General features: G+C 46.2%; 1 protein-coding gene across 1 annotated transcript in view; it reads left to right on the top strand.

Annotated features, from left to right (window-relative positions):
• The first annotated feature begins 429 nt into the window (after positions 1-429).
• OCIAD1 (OCIA domain containing 1) overlaps positions 430-20,408 on the top strand; it is a 31,883-nt gene continuing 11,904 nt past the window's right edge. The window contains exons 1-5 of the mRNA XM_054990635.1: positions 430-526; positions 7,161-7,245; positions 8,882-8,935; positions 9,154-9,201; positions 10,098-10,224. Of these exons, the coding sequence (XP_054846610.1) occupies positions 509-526; positions 7,161-7,245; positions 8,882-8,935; positions 9,154-9,201; positions 10,098-10,224 (332 nt within the window). The 5' untranslated portion in view covers positions 430-508. The remainder of the gene's footprint in view (positions 527-7,160; positions 7,246-8,881; positions 8,936-9,153; positions 9,202-10,097; positions 10,225-20,408) is intronic.

Here is a 20,408-nt window from a genome sequence, read left to right as displayed (position 1 = left end):
TTATGGTTAAGCACAAGAAATCATCGCCTCTACTATTTTTATAATATAACATATTTACTTTTGTTTCTAGAGATATTACTTCACCATGAAATAAATGGACCACTCAACAAATTATTTAAACAAAGTCGGTTCTGACTGGACGGCACTCTCCCCACCCCCACCCCCACCCCCGAAGGCAGGCCCCGGCTTTGCTTTTGGGACTCTATCTAGCAGTCCAGGTCGCGAGGCTCCCTGTCGGGTTCAAGTCCCGTAACTACAAACGTCAAAGTTTAACCGGCCTCCGCAAAGGACTGTGAGCCGCCCTTGCGCATGCGCCGCTGCCTCAGCCCGCCTTTGTTTCCGTCCCATTCCTCCCCGCCTCCTTTCCCCGCTCCCTCCCTTCTGCTTCCGGGGTGGGTTGTGGTGATTGGCGGAAGCGTGCGCCCTTCCGGTTAGAGATGCGGGACTTCCGTAAGTGTTTCCGGCAACCTTTCAGCGGGCGATCTTGGACTCCCCGCTTGGCCGAGCGATGGACCGTCCCGGGCAGGTGAGGGGAGATGCCCACCGGCCCGACCTGGGCGACCTGGGCAAGGCATGCTTGGCTGGGGGCGGGGGCTACGCTGAGCCGTCCCTCCCCCTGAATCCTCGGCGTCCGCTCCTGATTTCATGAAATACCATTTAAAACTCCGCTGTAGAACCCCTTTACTGCCTTCATGCCAGTTTGTGTTGCCTTTAATTTTTTTTATCCCCTTTACAGTCTGGAGAGAACTACTTGGCAGATCAAAACTAAATACTGCCCAAACTGAATGTGATCCAAGAAGTACATTTTTAAAGCCGATTAAGTAACATTAAAATGGCTAAATAAGTTTCTGCTGTCTGAGATAGAGCGGGGAGAATTACATGTTTGTGTGTAGGTGTGTGATGTGCCGTCAAGTCGCCGCCGACCTATGGCGACCCTAGGAATGAAGGACCTCCCAAACGTCCTATCAATAACAGACTTGCTCAGACCCTGCAAACTGGAGAACTTCGCTTCTTTTATTGAGTCTAGCCATCTCGTTTTAGGTCTTCTTTTCCTTCTGCCTTCTATTTTTCTAAGCATTATTTACTTTTCCAGAGAATCTTGTCTTCTCATGATATGACTAAAGTGCAATAGCTTCAGTTTTGTCATTTTAGCTTCTAGGGAGGAATCAGGCTTGATTTGATCTAGTACCCACTTATTGGTCTTTTTGGCTGTCCAAGATATCTGCAAAACTCTCCTCCAGCACCACATTTCAAATGAATCAATTTTCTTCCTGTCAGCTTTCTTCATCGTCCAACTTTCACATCCATACATAGCAATGGAGAACACCATAGTTTGGATTATTTGATCTTGGTTCCCAGAGAGACATCTTTATCCTTAAAGATCCATTACAATTTAACAGGAAGAATTTCTAAAATTCATCTTGGAGGGAATTGAGTTTGCTGCAGCTTTCACTTTTTTCATTTGCATTTACTCCTCAGAGTTACTGATGCGTGAATGAACGAATATAGATAGGAGCCTCTAATTTTGCCAAACTGGATTAGAGAATTTGATTCAGAAATCAGGGATGCCAGATATTTATGGTATTCCTGATACCCAGATCTGGATCAAACAAATAGAAAACTGTACCCAAATTCTTTTTTGGAGGTGTTTGACTGATGAACACACATATTCCTGGGTAAAATACAGAAAGATTCAGAACTGTACATACTGTAACAACAAGGATGGTTTTTGCAGTGTTTTTACTAATGGGCATATAAATAAAAAATGACTGAAGGAAATGCAGAGAGCAGCAAGTTGCGCATACCGATCATCCAGCACAAAATTCAGAAATAAAAAGCAACTCCTCAGTTATCACTCCTCATCAGAGCCTGTGATTTTGGGACGTTCCTTCTCCACCAGCGAAGAGAATAATTGTTTTAAATCAGGAAGGTGGTAGGGAAAGAAACTATAATCCCAAACTACTGAGACATGGTTTTTTTAAAAAAAAGTTACGTATTTTTTTGCAGTTAAATGCATTTTGCATAAGTTTAGTGGGACCTAATCATGTGCCATAGCGATGATGCATTATATATATGATTTTTTGCCTACAAAATTAATTGTATTTCTCATGGAGAATTAGTTTTGTTACCATGCATTCCTTTGCAGAGTCAGTGCAGCCTAAGTACATTGACAAATTGGCATAGATTGGAGTAACTTGCAGAGGTTTCCACCCTTAGTCTGCTAGAACAAAAACAAAGAGGTACCTTAAAAGCGGTCATACTAGGTGTTCTGAAGTAGACAGCTTTTGCACATGAGGGTTCCAGCCTTTGACCATCTTTGTCTTCTCCATTACTCTCTATTCTCTTTTTAGATTCTAACAGCCTCACTCTAGTAACCATTAGGACACATGTGATTCTCTATCAATCAGTATGTATATTCAGTGAAGAAAAAAATACCAACTAATGTATGACATGGAAGATACTAGGTCCAGGGCTAGGTCTTAGTTTTCAAAATATAGGTCTAAGCTTTGCCTCAAGTTAAGCACCAAAACACCTCTTATACAAGCCACTTCAGTTGTGATTTTCCTTCAGATATATTGTTCTACATAGGAAAATGGATACCTGTAAAGTTACTAGCTGCTGGATTACTCCCCCCACCCTCACATTCTTCTTGCAAGGGGTGGGGGGAATAAGAATATGAAAAGCTGGTTTGGAAGAAGAGGACAGAAAGAGAGCACTGCAAAGAGCAGGGACGGCCATTAAGGAGGGCTGGCCTGCGACCCGCTTTTGGGTCCCAACCCACTTGTTGGGAAACAATGATTTAAAGAACCAGAGTAGGGTACTAGTCTTAGACTAACTAAAATATGATAAAGTAGCAAGCAAGTTGTTGAGTTTATTAGCATTCAGTCTGGATGTTAAGGGGGGGGAAGTGAGGGAGGAAGAAAAATTATTCTGTGTGTGTGAAGTAAAAGCCCATCTTCAGCCTTAAACTGGAAGGGAGGCAGTGTTACACAGACCAATGCAATACTGAACAGAGTTGCACCCTTCGTGAAATCCTTTGAAATCAATGGGCTTAGAAGGCTGTTCATGTTCACGCTGTCAGTTAGGTTAGGTGTGTGCAGTTAAAATCATCTCCAATTGCACAAAAGTAGACTACTTGGACAAAGAAGCAATGAAGGCTGTCCTGTTCAGACTGAAAAAACCAACAAGCAGTTAATCAGATCTGCTATGGTCCTTAGCGGATCATGCAAGTCACTTGTCAGGCAGTGGGTAGACAAACATTATAGTCTTTTGCAACGCTGAAGATCCGGGACCAAAAGTACACATTGGGACCTGTGACTGGATTCTTTAACTTTTTTTTTGCCTATGTCCTATTTCTCCAGCTGGAAATCTTCATTGGGCAAAGTGATTGAGAGTGCAGTAGCTGACCAACTCTAGACCTTCTTGGATAACTCTAGCGCTCTGGATCCTTTCCAGTCAGGTTTCAGACCAGGGCATGGGACAGAGACAGCACTAGCACTGCTGTCTCTGTCCCATGCCCTGATCTGAAACCTGACTGGAAAGGGTCCAGAGCTCTAGAGTTATCCAAGAAGGTCTAGAGTTGGTGATCTCCATCTGAATATAGACAAAGACCATGCCTCATTGCTTCTATTGGATCCATCTTCTGCCTTTGACACAGTAGACCATGCCATCCTGTTGAAGTGTTTAGAAACAGAAGTGGGTATGAAAGGATGTGCCCTGGACTGGTTTAAATCATTTCTCTTGGGGTGGACTCAAAAGGGTGGCCGTTGGAGATCAACTATCTCCAGAATGGGAACTATCTTATGGGGTTCCGCAGGGCACAATCTTATCTCCCATGTTATTCAACCTTTACGTAAAACCCTTAGGAGAACTCATTCGCAGCTATGGAGTTGGATGTCATCAATATGCAGATGAAAATTCAATTCAATTCTTTATTACAGCACTTAGCCAGTACATTTACCATAGAAATTTAAGTGATATGCAGATGACACTTAACTCTCTATCTCGCTATCCAAGTCCCCACAGGATGCAGTAGAAATCTTAGATTGCTGCCTGACAGCCGTGGTGAAATGGCTGAAAAAGAACAAACTGAAATTGAACCCAGACAAGACCGAAGTGATGCTTGTTGGGAAGGCAGAGATCTTGAAGGACACTGACCTCCCCGCTTTCGATAGAATTCATCTGACCCTTGCAGACTCAGTTAAGAGCCTAGAGGTTATACTAGATCCAGCGTTATTACTAGAAAAACAAGTTAAGGCAGGGGCAAAAAATGCTTACTACAACCTCACTCTAGCCTGGAAGATGGCTTCTTATCTTGACATGGCTGACCTGGCCACTTGGATCCATGCTATGGTAACATCAATGTACATTGGAAGTAAAAATCAGCTTTTGTCCATTTCATAAGTGGAACAAGGAAGGTCACCTGGTCTATATTTTGTTGAATGAGAATTTGCACATAATTGTGTAGAAGAAAGAACAAACAACAAACGGAACCTAGTACTCTTTCACCAGTTTCACTGGAGTATCTGCAAACTGTTTATTATGGAAATTTGTATGGACTGTTTAGTGCAATATGACTACTCAGTGGCTTGTATATGATATTTTGTAAATTATATATTGTTGGTTTATAATATTGCACATATTTAGCACTTAGCACCAAGCACTTTGAATAAGGATTAAATTTACTCATTATAATTGTTATCTAGTATCCCCGGAGACCGTTGTGGTTCTATTGCTGTGTGTATTTGGCATGGGGCATTTTGGATGAAACAGCGTGGTGTCCCCTTTCTACAGCATTGCAGGCACAATCCATACCCCTCCCCTTGCTGGCACCACCCTGACTTGGATGGCCCAGGCTAGTGTGATATTGTCAGAACCTGAAAGCTAAGCGGGGTTGGCTCTGGTTAGTACTTGGATGGGAGACCACCAAGGAAGTCCAGGGTTGCTATTCGGAGGCAGGCAATGGCAAAGCACCTCTGTTGATGTGTTGCCTTGAAAACCCCAGCAGCCCTGTCCATTGCCATCACCAGCTGGCAGCTTCTTTTTGTGGCTAAGCTATACATTAATGAATATGATAATTGATTCCCAATATCACATGTAATTTGTATCAGTTGGAACATACAAACCAGGGCCACAGTCCATAAAAGGCCAACACTCCAACCTATTGGTTGGAAGGAAAATCCCTCATACTGACAAAGTCCCACCATCAGGTAGTAAAAGATCAGATTTCTTCAGTTCTTAGATGGTCAAATTTAATATCCTTCAAAGAAGGTAAAATTGGAGGTAAGCTGTGTTGGTCCACTTGGGGGAAAAGACAAAAAAAATAAAAATAGAAGAAGCAGACCTTTGTTAGGACTACCTGAAGAACAGAGCAAGCTAGAAGACTTCTTCAGGCTAGAAGCTTCCTGTATCGAGTCCTAACAAGCTTACATTGCAAGTTAACCGTTGTTCTTTATGGTGCCATGATCTTGTGTTTGCTTCACAACTATATCAGTCTAGGAAAGGATTTCAGAGAGCTGTTGGAAGGATTCCTTTAGTGGCAAATACAACAATCATGTAATGGTGACAACTATAGTCAGAATTGGCCATCTCTGTGGGTTTCTGTATGATGACCCAGAGAACAGTTCCTGGCGGAAAAATGATTATCTTGCCCACCGCGTCTTTGCAAAAACATGGAATGTGACAGTGCTAATTAAAGATTTGGAAGTGGTATCTTTTTTTCCTTTCATCTGCATGCTGCTGGAACTCATCCTTTCAATCAACCAACAGCAAAAATTAGTATATACACCAAGATTTCTCGCTTGCAGAAATACTGACAATAGCTTTAGCTTTTCCATTTTTGCATCAGTGTTTTGAGGCTCAGAATCAACAAGTGTGTCTTTAAACAGGATATTTAAACAGGGTAGTTAAATAGAATATTTCAAGTTCTAAAGAGCATGTTGTTGGCAGACGCACAACTTGAGGTGCAGATCATTCCCTCTGTCCCGATGAGCAGATCTTTATAACGGAATACCCCTATGCTGCAAGCATTTCTAAAAATCGTAGTAGCGTGATGTATTTTGCATTAGGGTCATGCAGGAGGCAAGAGACCAGAGATGTAGTTTTGCATCTGATGTACAACCAAGTACTTGACTCAAGTAGGACTTTGGACACTTACAAATTACAAACCACTTTTGAAAATCACAACTTTCAAAAGTAGTTTGCCCTACAGCACAATGCGCTGTTTTAAACAATCCAAAGTGCCTGTATGAAGAATAGCTTTTGTATCCAGAGGAGTTAGCCGTGTTAGTCTGTAGTTGCAAAATAGTAAAGAGTCCAGTAGCACCTTTAAGACTAACCAACTTTATTGTAGCATAAGCTTTCGAGAACCACAGCTCTCTTCATCAGATGCAACCGTCAGGTTGCATCTGATGAAGAGAGCTGTGGTTCTCGAAAGCTTATGCTACAATAAAGTTGCATCTGATGAAGAGAGCTGTGGTTCTCAAAAGCTTATGCCTCAATGAAGTTGGTTAGTCTTAAAGGTGCTACTGGACTCTTTACTATTTTATAGTTTTTGTAGCCACCTCAGGCAGGTTCCTGGAGAGGTGACATAAAAATGTTGAAAATAAATATTTTTTGCAAATATGGGGAGAATATAGTCTTAAAAGTAGCATAATCATATACCTGGTGTACAATTTCCCAAAGTGTAAAAAGAAGTCTGTGAAATCAAAGTCTTCCAAGGTCCTTGGGGCATAAACAATTATGAGTTATTCTTACTTTGTGAATGTCTGAGAAAATACAAGAATAATAAGTATGTTACAGTCCTATGTAATATCAAGGTGTTTATCAATGAACATGGTGCTAGTTTTTCTGATATAATGCTTCACTGTCATGTACATGTAAAATCTTCGCAAACAATGTTGTAAATTTCACAGTATTACTAGTATATAAAGGTAAAAGTAAAGGTAGTCCCCCGTGCAAGCACCGAGTCATTATTGACCCCTGGGGGGGCATCGCATCATAACGTTTTCTTGGCAGACTTTTGTCATTGTCAGTAGTTTGTCATTGCCATTGCTAGTATATATGTACATGTAAAATCCTGGCAGACATTCATGTTGAATATTTTACAGTATTGCTAGTATATTTCACACCGTAAACTTACTCTTCTTTCTTTTAAAAAGAGAAGAGCAAATGTGAATTACATACTAACAGATGAGGAAAGGAGAGTCTTCAGAGAATGCAACGAGGAAAGCTTTTGGTACAGATGTAAGTGAAAGGTGCCGATGCTTTTTCCTTTTGATTTTCTTGCGTTGTCTTGATTGCATTTTGCCAACTAGCGAGCAGCCAAGGCTGCAAAAAAGTATTACAGTTTGTGCCAAGAGCTGCATATAGTTGACAGTTAGCAGCAGCATGTGAAGGAAAATTCACATAATTCTACATTCATGTGATACAGTAGTATTAAAAAACACTACTCTTGTGGGGATTGTGCTACACATTCCAAAACTTCATAGAGTAGTAACAGTCGCTACAGAGGCCAATAGAGTGTTTCTTAGACCGTTCAGGGTAACAGATTTGGTCATTCCAAGCAGCTCCGTCACACAATCTCACAGATGTGCCCAGGATTCTTTTGAGCTGTAATAGGGGATGCTAGGGTGCAACTCCTTGTTTGTGGTCTGAGATTTTTACTCCAGCACCTGCTGTTGTGGCATTGCATCCTCACATTAGACACTATGTTCGTCACATTTCTATCCCTTCCTTTCTCAAGAGAAGCATCAGGACAGAGCACAAAAATGTGTCGCTCTATGCTTGCAACAGCACGATGAGTTCATTTAGAATGAAAGTGATAGTGACTGGCCCAAGACTGGCAAATACTTTTGTGGCTGAGCAGGATTTGATCTCTGTGGTCAAGGTCAGGCATTCTGCTCACTTTCAAGTAGGAAGTCAAGTCGGTCCGTAGTAGAAGAGCAAGATTTGGGTGGAGTACCTGACCAAAGGAGCTTTGACTCGAATGTTCATATCTTGGAAATCTAGTTGGTCTTTAAGGCACGACTGGACCCAAATCTTGCTAATCTGCCCGTTCACAGTCTTAGAACATTGGCAACTCTATTGCGGATGCAGAAGTGCTTTTCTTGGCACCTCTGTGCTTTCTCTGACAAGGGTGGCAGTTACACCTGCAGCTGTACTGACCCACACACCCTTGTGCACTGGTGCAGTGATACTGAATTGGCTGCTGAATCTTTCACTCAAGATAATGAAAATATAAAGCTTTCTATCTAGTGAGCCTTTCTTAGGAAATCTGTGCCACTATGAAAGCTAATCAATTTCCAGAATAATAATATTAAAAAGATCTTGTTTGAAAGGAATGGAGCACTTTATACATATATGTGCATTTCTAAGGACTTTTAAAACAGAAGCTAGGATTCTTTATGGTAAAAAAACAGACTTGAGCCTTGCCAGAGTGCTGTGGACTATACATTGTGCCTGTTTAAAAAATATGTTGTGCCCGGGGCTTTTTTTATGGGAAAAGAGGTGGTGGAACTCAGTGGGTTGCCCTCAAAGAAAATTGTCACATGGCCAGTGGCCCCGCCCCCTGATCTCGCTGGCACAGAGGGCAGTCTAAACTCCCCTCTGTCTGGAGATCAGGGGGCGGGGCTACTGGCCATGTGACCATTTTCAAGAGGTTCCGGAACTCCGTTCCCGCACGTTTCTGCTGAAAAAAAGCCCTGATCGTGCCTGTTTAAAAAATACAATGTGAACTTCTCTGTGGGGTTCCGTAAGTCTTAGTGTAGGTGTTTGTGCTGAGGATCCCTTTCCCGCCCCCCCTTTTTTTTTAAAGATTAGGGGGCGGCTTTGGTATACATTCATTATCAAAATAACTTATTTTCCTTTCTTTGCCTCACAGCTGTACCAATGTCTGCTATAGGTATGCTGGTCACTCAAATCTTAATTAAGAAAGGTAAGCTTCAAACATCTTTGAAGTAGTAAACATCTTTGTCCATAGTAGTCTTTAGAAACCATGTTTCTAAGAAAATATTTACTTATTTATAGTCCATCTTTCTCACCGATATCCAAGGCAGATCACAAAGTACAAATGTTCAGCAAATACTAAAAACTGAATGCTGTTCTGATTGATGTTTAGTTCATACTTTTTACAGTTATTCTTCTTGCTTTCAGGAATACTTACCACTCATTCAAGATTTGGCTCTGCTCCAAAAGTTGCATGTGAGTTTGACCCCTACGCCACATTTCAGCACTGCTTAATGGATCGTAGTTGAGAAACTTGGGGAACACCAGATTCCACGACAGTGACTCTGCGCCCTTTGACAACTGCATGACGAGTGTGGGGGTGGGAGATGGGGGTCTGTTTTGATGACATCTTGAAACTTCACCTTGAGTCTGTGCTAACATTACACTTTCCTGCAAAAGAAGCAATATTATAGGGAGCCTCTGCCAAATGGATCTCTGGGATGTAGTAGCCATTTTGCTACTACAGACTAACATGGCTAACTCCTCTGGGATGAAAGGATATCTGTATTGTAAGAAGTATGGGAAAGGCCCAGAGTTTTCCCTGAGGGGGCTCTAGAGCAGAGTTTGGAAGATAGAGGTCCATACAGACAGGGGTTAGAGTGGATTTGGAAGAGATTTTCCTCCACCCTGAGAAATCTGTGGTGCAACCCTGTGCAGAGTGATTCCAGCCTCAGCCCAATGGGCTTTGAAGGGTAAAACTCTACTTAGGATGTTGCTATTGATCTTGTAACAGTGGGACCTGGCCCATTGTTGGAAAATGCAAACATTTCTAAGGAATAATGGACTGTTCACACTTTCACACTGTGCTTTTAAAGCAGGCAACTCTTTTTTTGTTCTGATGTATGTATCTGGTGCTGATTGGTTATCCAGGACATTTTATAACCCCGCTCTTGCTGCCACGAAGACACTGAATACTTTCCTTCATTTGAAAAGCTCTAGAGAGACAAGAATTGGTTTTGTAGCTGAAAGCTAAATATTGTTTTACTGTGTTTGTGTGTATAATATGAATTCATTTTCTATACTCTTTTAAAATATATATTACATCTTCTGAAACGGCTTAAATCAGTGGTTTGCCTTTCTTTGAAAACAAGTCGCTGGCTTCTGTGGCTACATGGGAGGAAAGCTGTCCTATATGAAGGCGTGCCAAGAGAAGTTTAGGAAACTGGAGAATTCACCCCTGGGAGAGGCTATGAGGCAACGTGCACCCATTTCACACGAGTAAGAATTTTTTTAACTGATTTGCTATTTAAGGCTCTGAGAAACTCACATAAATATTAACAGTTCTTCTGAGTGGCACTCTTTTTTTCTTCGTATGACTTTAGAACAAGCTGTGGTCTGTATCTGAGCTGTGGAATAAGCAGGGCTTTTTTTCAGCAGGAACACAGTGGAATGGAGTTCCAGCACCTCTTGAAAATGGTCACATGGCCAGTGGCCCCGCCCCCTGATCTCCAGACAGAGGGGGGCTATCTCAACTCCCCTCTGCCTGGAGATCAGGGGGCGGGGCCACCAACCATGTGACCATTTTCGCCAAGGGTGATTTAAACTTTAAAAAACTCCTCCCTTGTGCCAGCTGACCCAAAGTGACATCATTGTGCGGTCCTGAGTTCCACCACTGAATTCCCCCACCTCTTTTCCCAGAAAAAAAGCCCTGGGCATAAGCCTGACATTTTGCAACTTTTCACATATAATGGTCAGTTTAAACCATTATTAGAAGCTGGAGTTTGAAATCTATTTTTAAAAAATCTTTCCTAAAATCAAACCTGGATTAAAATGTGTAATTCTATGGGTTAATTCCATCATAAGACCATTACTAAGGATAGGGGGGAAGGAGGGATGTAAGCTGAGGGAAAGGGAAGCCCCACTACCGTCTTTTATTCGCAGCACTTCTTTCATGACTGAAGAGTCAGGACTATTCCGTGTGTACCAGTCAGTGTGTGAGAGTGGTTTTCCTTTTGCACAGGGGAAGAAGGCTTTAGCCAGGGAGACAAGCGGTATGTGGGAAAAGGTCAGCTCTAGAGTTTGCCCTGCAACGAAACTAAGGAGACAAAATAGAACATGCAAATCCATGTGTGAAAACTCTATATTTGCATAGAGTGACCTGGTTACGCTGTGTGTGTGTGTGTGTGTGTGTAGGGGGGAGGGAGTTATTTCTAACAGCAACTTAAACTTAATTTAACCTTTAAAGCCCTAAACGGACTGGGACCAGCATACCCGAGGGACCGTCTCTCCCAGTATGTGCCCCAGAGAGCGCTTCGTTCAGCGGGTAAGAACTTACTGGTTGATCCCTAGCTCTAGGGAGGCTCATTTGGCCTCGACCAGGGCCAGGGCCTTTTCAGTCCTGGCCCCAACTTGGTGGAATTCACTGTCTGAGGGCACCCGGGTCCACCAGGATCTTGTGTCATTTCGGCGGGCCTGCAAGACAGAGATGTTCCTCCAGGCTTACGGTTGAGGCCAGCGCCAGGACCATCATTGAGCCTCCCACCAGTCTCCGGTATTCGAGTACAGCTTGTCTGTCTGTCTACCTCCTCTTTGTATTCTGAGGGCAGGAATGTTTAGCCAACCGTCTGAGGTTTTTGTATATATATGATTTTAATTGCTGGATTTTATTGTAAAATTTGCTATGCAATTGTATTTTATGATTGTTGTACCCCGTCCTGAGTTTGCTTGTGGGGAGGGTGGGTTAAGCACCGAATAAACTAAACTAAACTAGATAATTACTTTTTTTTAAAGTTGCATCAAGAGGGGTAGCCATGTTAGTTTGTCTGTAGCAGTGGTAAAGAGCAAGAGTCCAATAGCATCTATAAGATTAACAAAATTTATGGTAGGGTATGAACTTTCGTGAGCCATAGCTCACTTCTTCAGTTACCTGTAAGCACCTATAAGACTAACACAATTGGTGGTGGGGTGTGAGCTTTCGTGAGTCACAGCTCACTTCTTCTGAGTTTAAGGCTCACAAAAGCTCGTCCTGTTATAATATATTTTCTGTTGATGAAGAAAGTGACAGTTCCTAAGGGAAGGTCACTCAGAAGAGCTTTCAAGCTTAGAATAATTTCTCAGTGAGGAGGGACAAGTAGAGACCTGCACAGACTTGCAGGGGGCCATCTCCCTTTCCTCTCCCCCGACATGTCCTCTTTCACTTCTCTTTCCCCCATAGCCTTTTCCCCTTTTCCTGCTTCCTTCTCTCCTTCCCACTCACCTGCCCCCGCCTTCACCTTTCCCCCTCCCACTGGCAGCCTCCCCACTATGGCCCAGTTGTGTGCTGGGGAACCTGCAAGGACTTGTGGGGAGTACTTCACTTTTCCCTGTATCCCCTTCCTGACATCATTTCCTCTTTCCATCTGCCTGGTAGCTTCCATAGGCTCACTTCCCTCCATGCCTTTCTTTCCTTCAAACCCACTAAACATCTTACCTTTTATCTGTCCCTATCTTTACCTATTTTTTAATTTTTTCTTCATTTATATACTGCTTTTCTCCAAAGCAGCTTACACCATTTTCCTTGCCTCCATATTCTCAACAGAAGTAGGACAGGCTGAGTATGTGTGACTGAATCCAAATCACCCATTGAGCTTCCACAGCATGGTGAGGATTTGAACTGTCTCCCAGATCCTACTCTGAAACTCTAACCACTACACTGCACTGACTTTTGTTGGGGGGGAGGGGGCTGCTGCTGAACAGTAGCAAGCAGCCTGGCCTGGATGAGACATGCAAGTCATATGGTATCAAGTTGTCCGATGGTTCTGGGCCTTTCCTCAACGAGTCCTCCCTCAAAGACTAAAACAGCCCTGAAAAGGGCCCTGTCTCCTCCCCTGCCTTTTCCTGACCAAAATCACGCCTGGAATACTGGCAAAACTGCTATAGTTGCTATTCTTTTTAAATATAAACAAAATACAGATACAAAATGTGAATTATCATATACATGCAATATAGTTATACAAAAACAATATAATGCTATAGATATTAATGCTGATAATTTCAAGGAAGGGGAACAACTTTACTTTAGTAGTTAGTTAAGAAGTTAGTTAAGAAGTTTACAGAGTTCAGTGTGTTGTAAAATTGGATCTGTCTATAAGTAAGATAATAGAACAACATACCTTTAACATAATATAAAACTCAGTTTGTAAGATCTCTCTTTTCTGTGTGTTTAAAATGTATTATTAATTTTAGGGTATAAACAGGTCAGTACAAGCCTGGTATTAAGTTACAAAGCACATTCCTTACTCTAAAGATTTTTAATATATATAAACATTTTTTGCAACAGTCAATTAAATTCCCCTCCTCTAATTGTGTTTTCCTAGCAACTTTCATATATATAAAGAGAGATGAATAAACAAAACGGAAAAACAGCATTACTAACACTAAAGAAAACTTATACATGACTACCCTGACCCATTGGAACCCAGGAGAATTTTCCTCTCCTGGATTTTGGAACACTTTCCGGAGCTATTGAGTCATTTTGTTGTAGGAGCTACAGCCAGAGTGGGAGACTGCCAAAGGGAACCGTTGGCGGGATCAGAGGGTTACTGGCCATGGTGTGGAGTTGTGCCTGGAAGATGGAGAGGTGGACTGCGAGCAGAGACAGAACCAAGAGGAGGAGATGTTTGGGGTGGCAGGTTGCTCCAAACCCAAGCTATTTCTCCTGAGGTCCATAGAGCCCGACCTCCCCACACACAGAGATACCTGACCTGAGCAAGGAGGACAGGCGCAGAACAAGGAGAGAAGAAAATGGTGGAAGAAGGTGACTCCTCAGCCGAGGCAGCCACTTGGCTTGGCCACAGAGCCTGGCGGTGGTCCTGAGACCAGGGGGGTAGAGCCCGACCTCCCCACACACAGAGAGACCTGACCTAAGCAAGCAGGACAGGTGCAGAAAGAGGAGAGAAGAAGAAGGGCAACCCCTCAGCCAAGGCGGCCACTTGGCTTGGCCGCAGAGCCTGGTGGTGGCCTAGAGACTTTGAGCCCACAGCGGAGAAGCTTGGAACTCGAGAACCCTATAGACTGGGGTGGCTCAGAGCCCAGATAAGTCCAGGTCCAAGGAGGGATAGCTAAGCAGGTGGAGGTGGACCTTGATGAAAGACAACATGTCCACCAGGTCCGGGTGCAGGTGTACACGGCAGAGACGGAGGAGGTCTCCCAGGTGGGAGAACACCTACTCGCTCTGGACACTGGTGGGAGGGCAGGACAGGATGTTAGTAGCCATGACGGAGAGGTCTGGCCAGACAGCAGATTTTGGGGCCCAATACTCCAGGGGGTTCAACTGGGGGGGCTCAGTGGGCTCGGCAAGGTACTCGCACACAGAGTCCTCCACCGTGACAGATGCACCTGCTCTGCTGCTGCCAACCGCCCAGCCAACCGACGAGGACCAGATTTCAAATGGGCCCATTTGAAGTGCACTCTGATGGCCTGGATCGTTTGCCTCCTCCCCCCTCCTCCTCTCCTTCGCCCCTGCCCTGTTCCCTCCATCCTGCCTTTTCGGTCTGGATCCTGCGCACCTGTCTGCGGAGCTCCTTCTTCCATTGTTGTAGCTTGCCCTGCTGCATGGCGATGCTTCCCTTGATACTGGGGTCACAGAGGCAGGCCAGTCTGTATGGTGCCTCCTCACAGAGAGGATGCAAGCAGGCCGCCTGCAACCTCCTGATGAGGTCCCTGACCCTGGGCAGGAAAGCTGCCTCGTGCTCCAGCTCTTTGTTCAGCACCTGGTCCAGCCTGTGTGGATCAGGGAGATGACCTGACCCAGGGTGGCCTGGAAGGAGCAGAGGACCTCGGTGGCATCCTTAAACGGTTTAAGGACATGCACCATCTGGGACAGGACTAGCCAGTCCACAGAGCTGAGGCCGAACTCCTCTCCCTTCTGCAGAATGGCCACCGATGGCATTATGTCCTGGACTGGGTTTTTTTGCTCCACCAGATGACTGATCATGTCATAGGTGGAGTTCCAGCGGGTGGACATGTCCTGGAACAGGTAGTGCTCGGGATCACCTCCCTCCTCCTGCCTCTGGAGCAGCTCGCGAGAAGAGTTGATGCTGCGAGAGAAGTGGGCAGCCACACGCTGGCAGCTGTCCAACAGTTGGTGCAAGGCCAATGTTCCCTCGTCCCATGCGTCCCTAGGCTTGCTACCTAGCCTGAGAGCATCCCTCATGACCAGGTACAACTTATGTGCCAAGCAAACGTGGCCCGGAAGGGAGGCCTCTTTCAGGGCTGCCAACATGTTGCTTTCTGCATTGTTGACCATGAAGACACACTCCACCACCACCACCACCCCACCTGGGTGCCCTCTCCTTTAGACCTGCCCTTATCGAGGAGGTGATGTTCTTCCCCGTGTGCACATTGTCCATCCCCCGTGCCTGGAGCAGAACCACCCTGTAGCCCTGCCCCAAGGGTGGCACCTTGTTCGGAGGTGCCTGGTCTTGGTCTGGAGCAGTGGAGGTTTTCCGGTTGCCACAAGTGGGCTGTCAGGCCAAGGTAACCATGATGGCAGCCGCTCCACATATCTGCCGTGAAGTGCACGGTTCGGCTTTTAGCACCCGACAGATCCTGATACACCATGTCCCGCGCACACTGGTAGAGAGCGGGCACGACTCAATGGCCAAGGGTGCGCCGCGAAGGCATCTGGAACCATGGAGCGAAATGACAGAGCAGCCTGCGAAAGCCCACTCCCTCCACGATAGACAGAGGGAGTCCTTCCAGGGCAATTGTCTCCGCCACTACACAAACGCCCGCCTCCTGAGCCTTCGACCTCACCCTTTTCAAGGGCTCTGTCCCCAACCCCAAGGGAACAACCTCCGCAAGGGTGGCCTGCCTGGGCGTCCCACTCCCACCTGCCACAGCCTCGGGGCAAGGCTTCTTGATCGGGGTGGACTTCCGTTCCTCTCCCACTTCTCCCTGATCTGAACTGGAAGATGCCCTCTTTCTTCCCCCAACGGATATTTCGCGGGGCAAGGCCAGAGGCAACAGGCTTGAGTGGCTCGGGTGGTGCCTCTGCAGGTGCTTGCGCTGGGCCATGGATGACAGGTGCTCCACAGACCCCCCCAGGCAGATGTTCTTTAGAGGGAGTCTCTGGTGCCACTGGGTCTTGCCCCTCACCAGTGCTGGTTGATGGGTAACCACGATAACTTTTGCACTTCCCCCACGACCACCCTTGTCCCCTGCTCTAAGCCTCATAGTGCTGCTAAGCATGTATAAATGGGAAGCAGAAGAAGAGTGAGTGTGAGCCCTCCTCAAGATGGACCCCCTTTGCTTGGCCCCCAGAGCCTGGCAGTGACCCTGAGACCAGTGAGTAAATCCCTACCTCCCCACACAGAGAGACACCTGACCCACCTGAGCAAGGAGGACAGATGCTCAAGATAAAAAAGAGCTGAATAATAAACTCCAAAAGAAAGGTGAGGTGACCCCTCAGCCGAGGTGGCCACTTAGCTTGGCCCCAGAGCCTGGCAGTGACCCTGAGATCAGTGAGGAGTAGATCCCTACCTCCCCATGCAGAAAGACACCTGACCTACCTGAGCAAGCAGGACAGATACTCAAAATAAAATAGAAAGAGCTGAATAATAAACTCCAAAAGAAAGGTGGCCCCAGAGCCTGGTAGTGTCCCTGAGACCAGTGGGGAGTAGAGCCCTACCTCCCCAGCACAGACACCTGAGGTGCACAAAATTTAGAATTAATAATTAAACAAAGAAGAAATGAAAAGAAAGAAAATTCCCCCCAAAAGGGGGTAGTAGGCCTCAGTCAAGCTAGCCCCCAGGCCAGAGCCAAGTGGCCCAGGCCCTGGGTGAGACTGGGGTGGGGTGGAGGAAAGAAGGCACCCTTCCCAACAATGCAGACTGAAACAGAAGAGGCTTTTCAGTCTCTTCAACCAGCCAGCAGCAGCCAAGCTCCCTTCCAACAATCCACTCCCTCTCTCCTTCTCTCCCTCTCCCTCCAATTCTAGCAGCAGTCCTCCTCTCTCTCTCTCACTGCCTGCAGAAACTGAAAGTAAGAGCCGGCGAGGTGTGCCTTTTATAACAAACGCTCTCATAGAGCAGAGAAGGAGCTCTCTGGTTGGCAGTCAGAGCTGCCTAACAGGGATGAGGGATGAGATTGGAGTTCCCATGGCTACAGAAGGCCGGTCTCCCCCCTGTTCTTTGGCTACTAGGAAACAGACTGGGAGCTCCATGGTTGGAAGGGAGACCTACCTTCAAGGTAAGCTGGGCTAAGATTGGGGTCTCCACAGCAACTGAATGTCTGCAGACATTGCAGGCCTCCGTTGCCTGGGAAATTAATGGATCGGCGCCAGCCTGTCTGTGCTCACGAACCGCTCATAACCTGACGAATTGGGCCTGAAAAGTCATGGGGGTTTGTTAACACACGGCGCCACGAACTGCATGTTAACGAACCACAAACCAGCCCAGTTCGTGCATTTTTTTGGGTCATAATTCAATTCGTGCCCAATCTCTAATATAGAATAAGAATAAGAAAAATGTCAATTAGTTGTATCTGACTGGAATCTTGCTATTCTTTTGAGGAGTAGGTGGTTGTGATCTTTTCCTCTTGTTAGGTGCATTCTCAAAGTCCCTAATTGGGTTTAGGTTGATGTTGTGCTGCAAATTTAAGCCTGACTCCTGATCTTCTGCCAGATAGACTTTTCCTTTGTGTTTAACTTGAAGCTTTGTGAAGTTTGACCATCTGTAGTCTATTTTTGCTGTTCTGAGGGTTTCTGTTATGTCTGAGTTCGTTCCTTCTGCTGAGAATTTCTTTAGGCAAGTCAGTGTGTACAGCGATAGGGGTACCTCTGTAGACAAATGAATTCTGTGATCTGGCCATTTCTAGGATCTTCTTTCTTATCCTCCAGTCAGAAAATGTTTCCAAAATGTCTCTAGGGCCTCTCCTTTGTGGATTATTTGGAAAGCCAACTCGGAATGCTTTTGTGATTAACGGGGCAATGTCATCTTTTAACTTCAAGCATTTTGTTAGCCAGTTTGCTAGAAATATAATTATATTTTCATTTGCTGTTTCTTCTTAATCAATCCCTCTAAATTTAAGATTTAATTGACGAGTTGAAAGTTCTAGGGATTGTCTCTTATTTTTCATTGAGTCATTTTCTTTTTGCAAAACTTGAATCTCCTTTTGCAATGTGCTACTGAGATCCATTTCACAATCTGCCTTTTGGATAGCTTTGGTAATGTCAAGTTTTATTCCATTAATCTGCTGTGTTAGATTTGTAATTTTATCCAAAATATTGTGCTCCATATTTTGGATTAGTAAAGGCAGATCTGGTAGAGATTTACCTGCCGGTTTTGCCTCCAACGCCATTTTAGCTGCATCTTTTCCAACCCTGCTCTGAGATTCAGTCAGCTGCATTGGGGAGAAGTAGTCCTGGTGTCTTCTGGAGATTTTATCATTTGCTTTCTTTTCCTCCGAGTTTTGTTTACCCATGTCAAGGGTGATTGTAACTCAGACTAGTACCCAGAAACAGCCTGCTCCAGGACAGACCTAAAGGAACTAACAACAGAACACCACTGGTTGTCATCTATAGTTCCCAGCTCAAACCCATCCAATGTATCATCAGTGAGCTACAACCCATCCTGGAAAATGATACCTCTCTCTCAGAAGCCCTGGGTGGAAGACCTCTCCTTGCCTACAGACAGCCCCCCAACCTGAAACGACCTGACCCAGGGTGGCCTGGAAGGAGCAGAGGACCTCGGTGGCATCCTTAAACGGTTTAAGGACATGCACCATCTGGGACAGGACTAGCCAGTCCACAGAGCTGAGGCCGAACTCCTCTCCCTTCTGCAGAATGGCCACCGATGGCATTATGTCCTGGACTGGGTTTTTTTGCTCCACCAGATGACTGATCATGTCATAGGTGGAGTTCCAGCGGGTGGACATGTCCTGGAACAGGTAGTGCTCGGGATCACCTCCCTCCTCCTGCCTCTGGAGCAGCTCGCGAGAAGAGTTGATGCTGCGAGAGAAGTGGGCAGCCACACGCTGGCAGCTGTCCAACAGTTGGTGCAAGGCCAATGTTCCCTCGTCCCATGCGTCCCTAGGCTTGCTACCTAGCCTGAGAGCATCCCTCATGACCAGGTACAACTTATGTGCCAAGCAAACGTGGCCCGGAAGGGAGGCCTCTTTCAGGGCTGCCAACATGTTGCTTTCTGCATTGTTGACCATGAAGACACACTCCACCACCACCACCACCCCACCTGGGTGCCCTCTCCTTTAGACCTGCCCTTATCGAGGAGGTGATGTTCTTCCCCGTGTGCACATTGTCCATCCCCCGTGCCTGGAGCAGAACCACCCTGTAGCCCTGCCCCAAGGGTGGCACCTTGTTCGGAGGTGCCTGGTCTTGGTCTGGAGCAGTGGAGGTTTTCCGGTTGCCACAAGTGGGCTGTCAGGCCAAGGTAACCATGATGGCAGCCGCTCCACATATCTGCCGTGAAGTGCACGGTTCGGCTTTTAGCACCCGACAGATCCTGATACACCATGTCCCGCGCACACTGGTAGAGAGCGGGCACGACTCAATGGCCAAGGGTGCGCCGCGAAGGCATCTGGAACCATGGAGCGAAATGACAGAGCAGCCTGCGAAAGCCCACTCCCTCCACGATAGACAGAGGGAGTCCTTCCAGGGCAATTGTCTCCGCCACTACACAAACGCCCGCCTCCTGAGCCTTCGACCTCACCCTTTTCAAGGGCTCTGTCCCCAACCCCAAGGGAACAACCTCCGCAAGGGTGGCCTGCCTGGGCGTCCCACTCCCACCTGCCACAGCCTCGGGGCAAGGCTTCTTGATCGGGGTGGACTTCCGTTCCTCTCCCACTTCTCCCTGATCTGAACTGGAAGATGCCCTCTTTCTTCCCCCAACGGATATTTCGCGGGGCAAGGCCAGAGGCAACAGGCTTGAGTGGCTCGGGTGGTGCCTCTGCAGGTGCTTGCGCTGGGCCATGGATGACAGGTGCTCCACAGACCCCCCCAGGCAGATGTTCTTTAGAGGGAGTCTCTGGTGCCACTGGGTCTTGCCCCTCACCAGTGCTGGTTGATGGGTAACCACGATAACTTTTGCACTTCCCCCACGACCACCCTTGTCCCCTGCTCTAAGCCTCATAGTGCTGCTAAGCATGTATAAATGGGAAGCAGAAGAAGAGTGAGTGTGAGCCCTCCTCAAGATGGACCCCCTTTGCTTGGCCCCCAGAGCCTGGCAGTGACCCTGAGACCAGTGAGTAAATCCCTACCTCCCCACACAGAGAGACACCTGACCCACCTGAGCAAGGAGGACAGATGCTCAAGATAAAAAAGAGCTGAATAATAAACTCCAAAAGAAAGGTGAGGTGACCCCTCAGCCGAGGTGGCCACTTAGCTTGGCCCCAGAGCCTGGCAGTGACCCTGAGATCAGTGAGGAGTAGATCCCTACCTCCCCATGCAGAAAGACACCTGACCTACC

The sequence above is a fragment of the Eublepharis macularius genome, chromosome 10, assembly GCF_028583425.1.
Source record: "Eublepharis macularius isolate TG4126 chromosome 10, MPM_Emac_v1.0, whole genome shotgun sequence".
Taxonomy (NCBI): domain Eukaryota; kingdom Metazoa; phylum Chordata; class Lepidosauria; order Squamata; family Eublepharidae; genus Eublepharis; species Eublepharis macularius.
The sequence above is the reverse complement of the archived record's forward strand: the minus strand, read 5'-3'. Positions and strand labels throughout refer to the sequence as shown.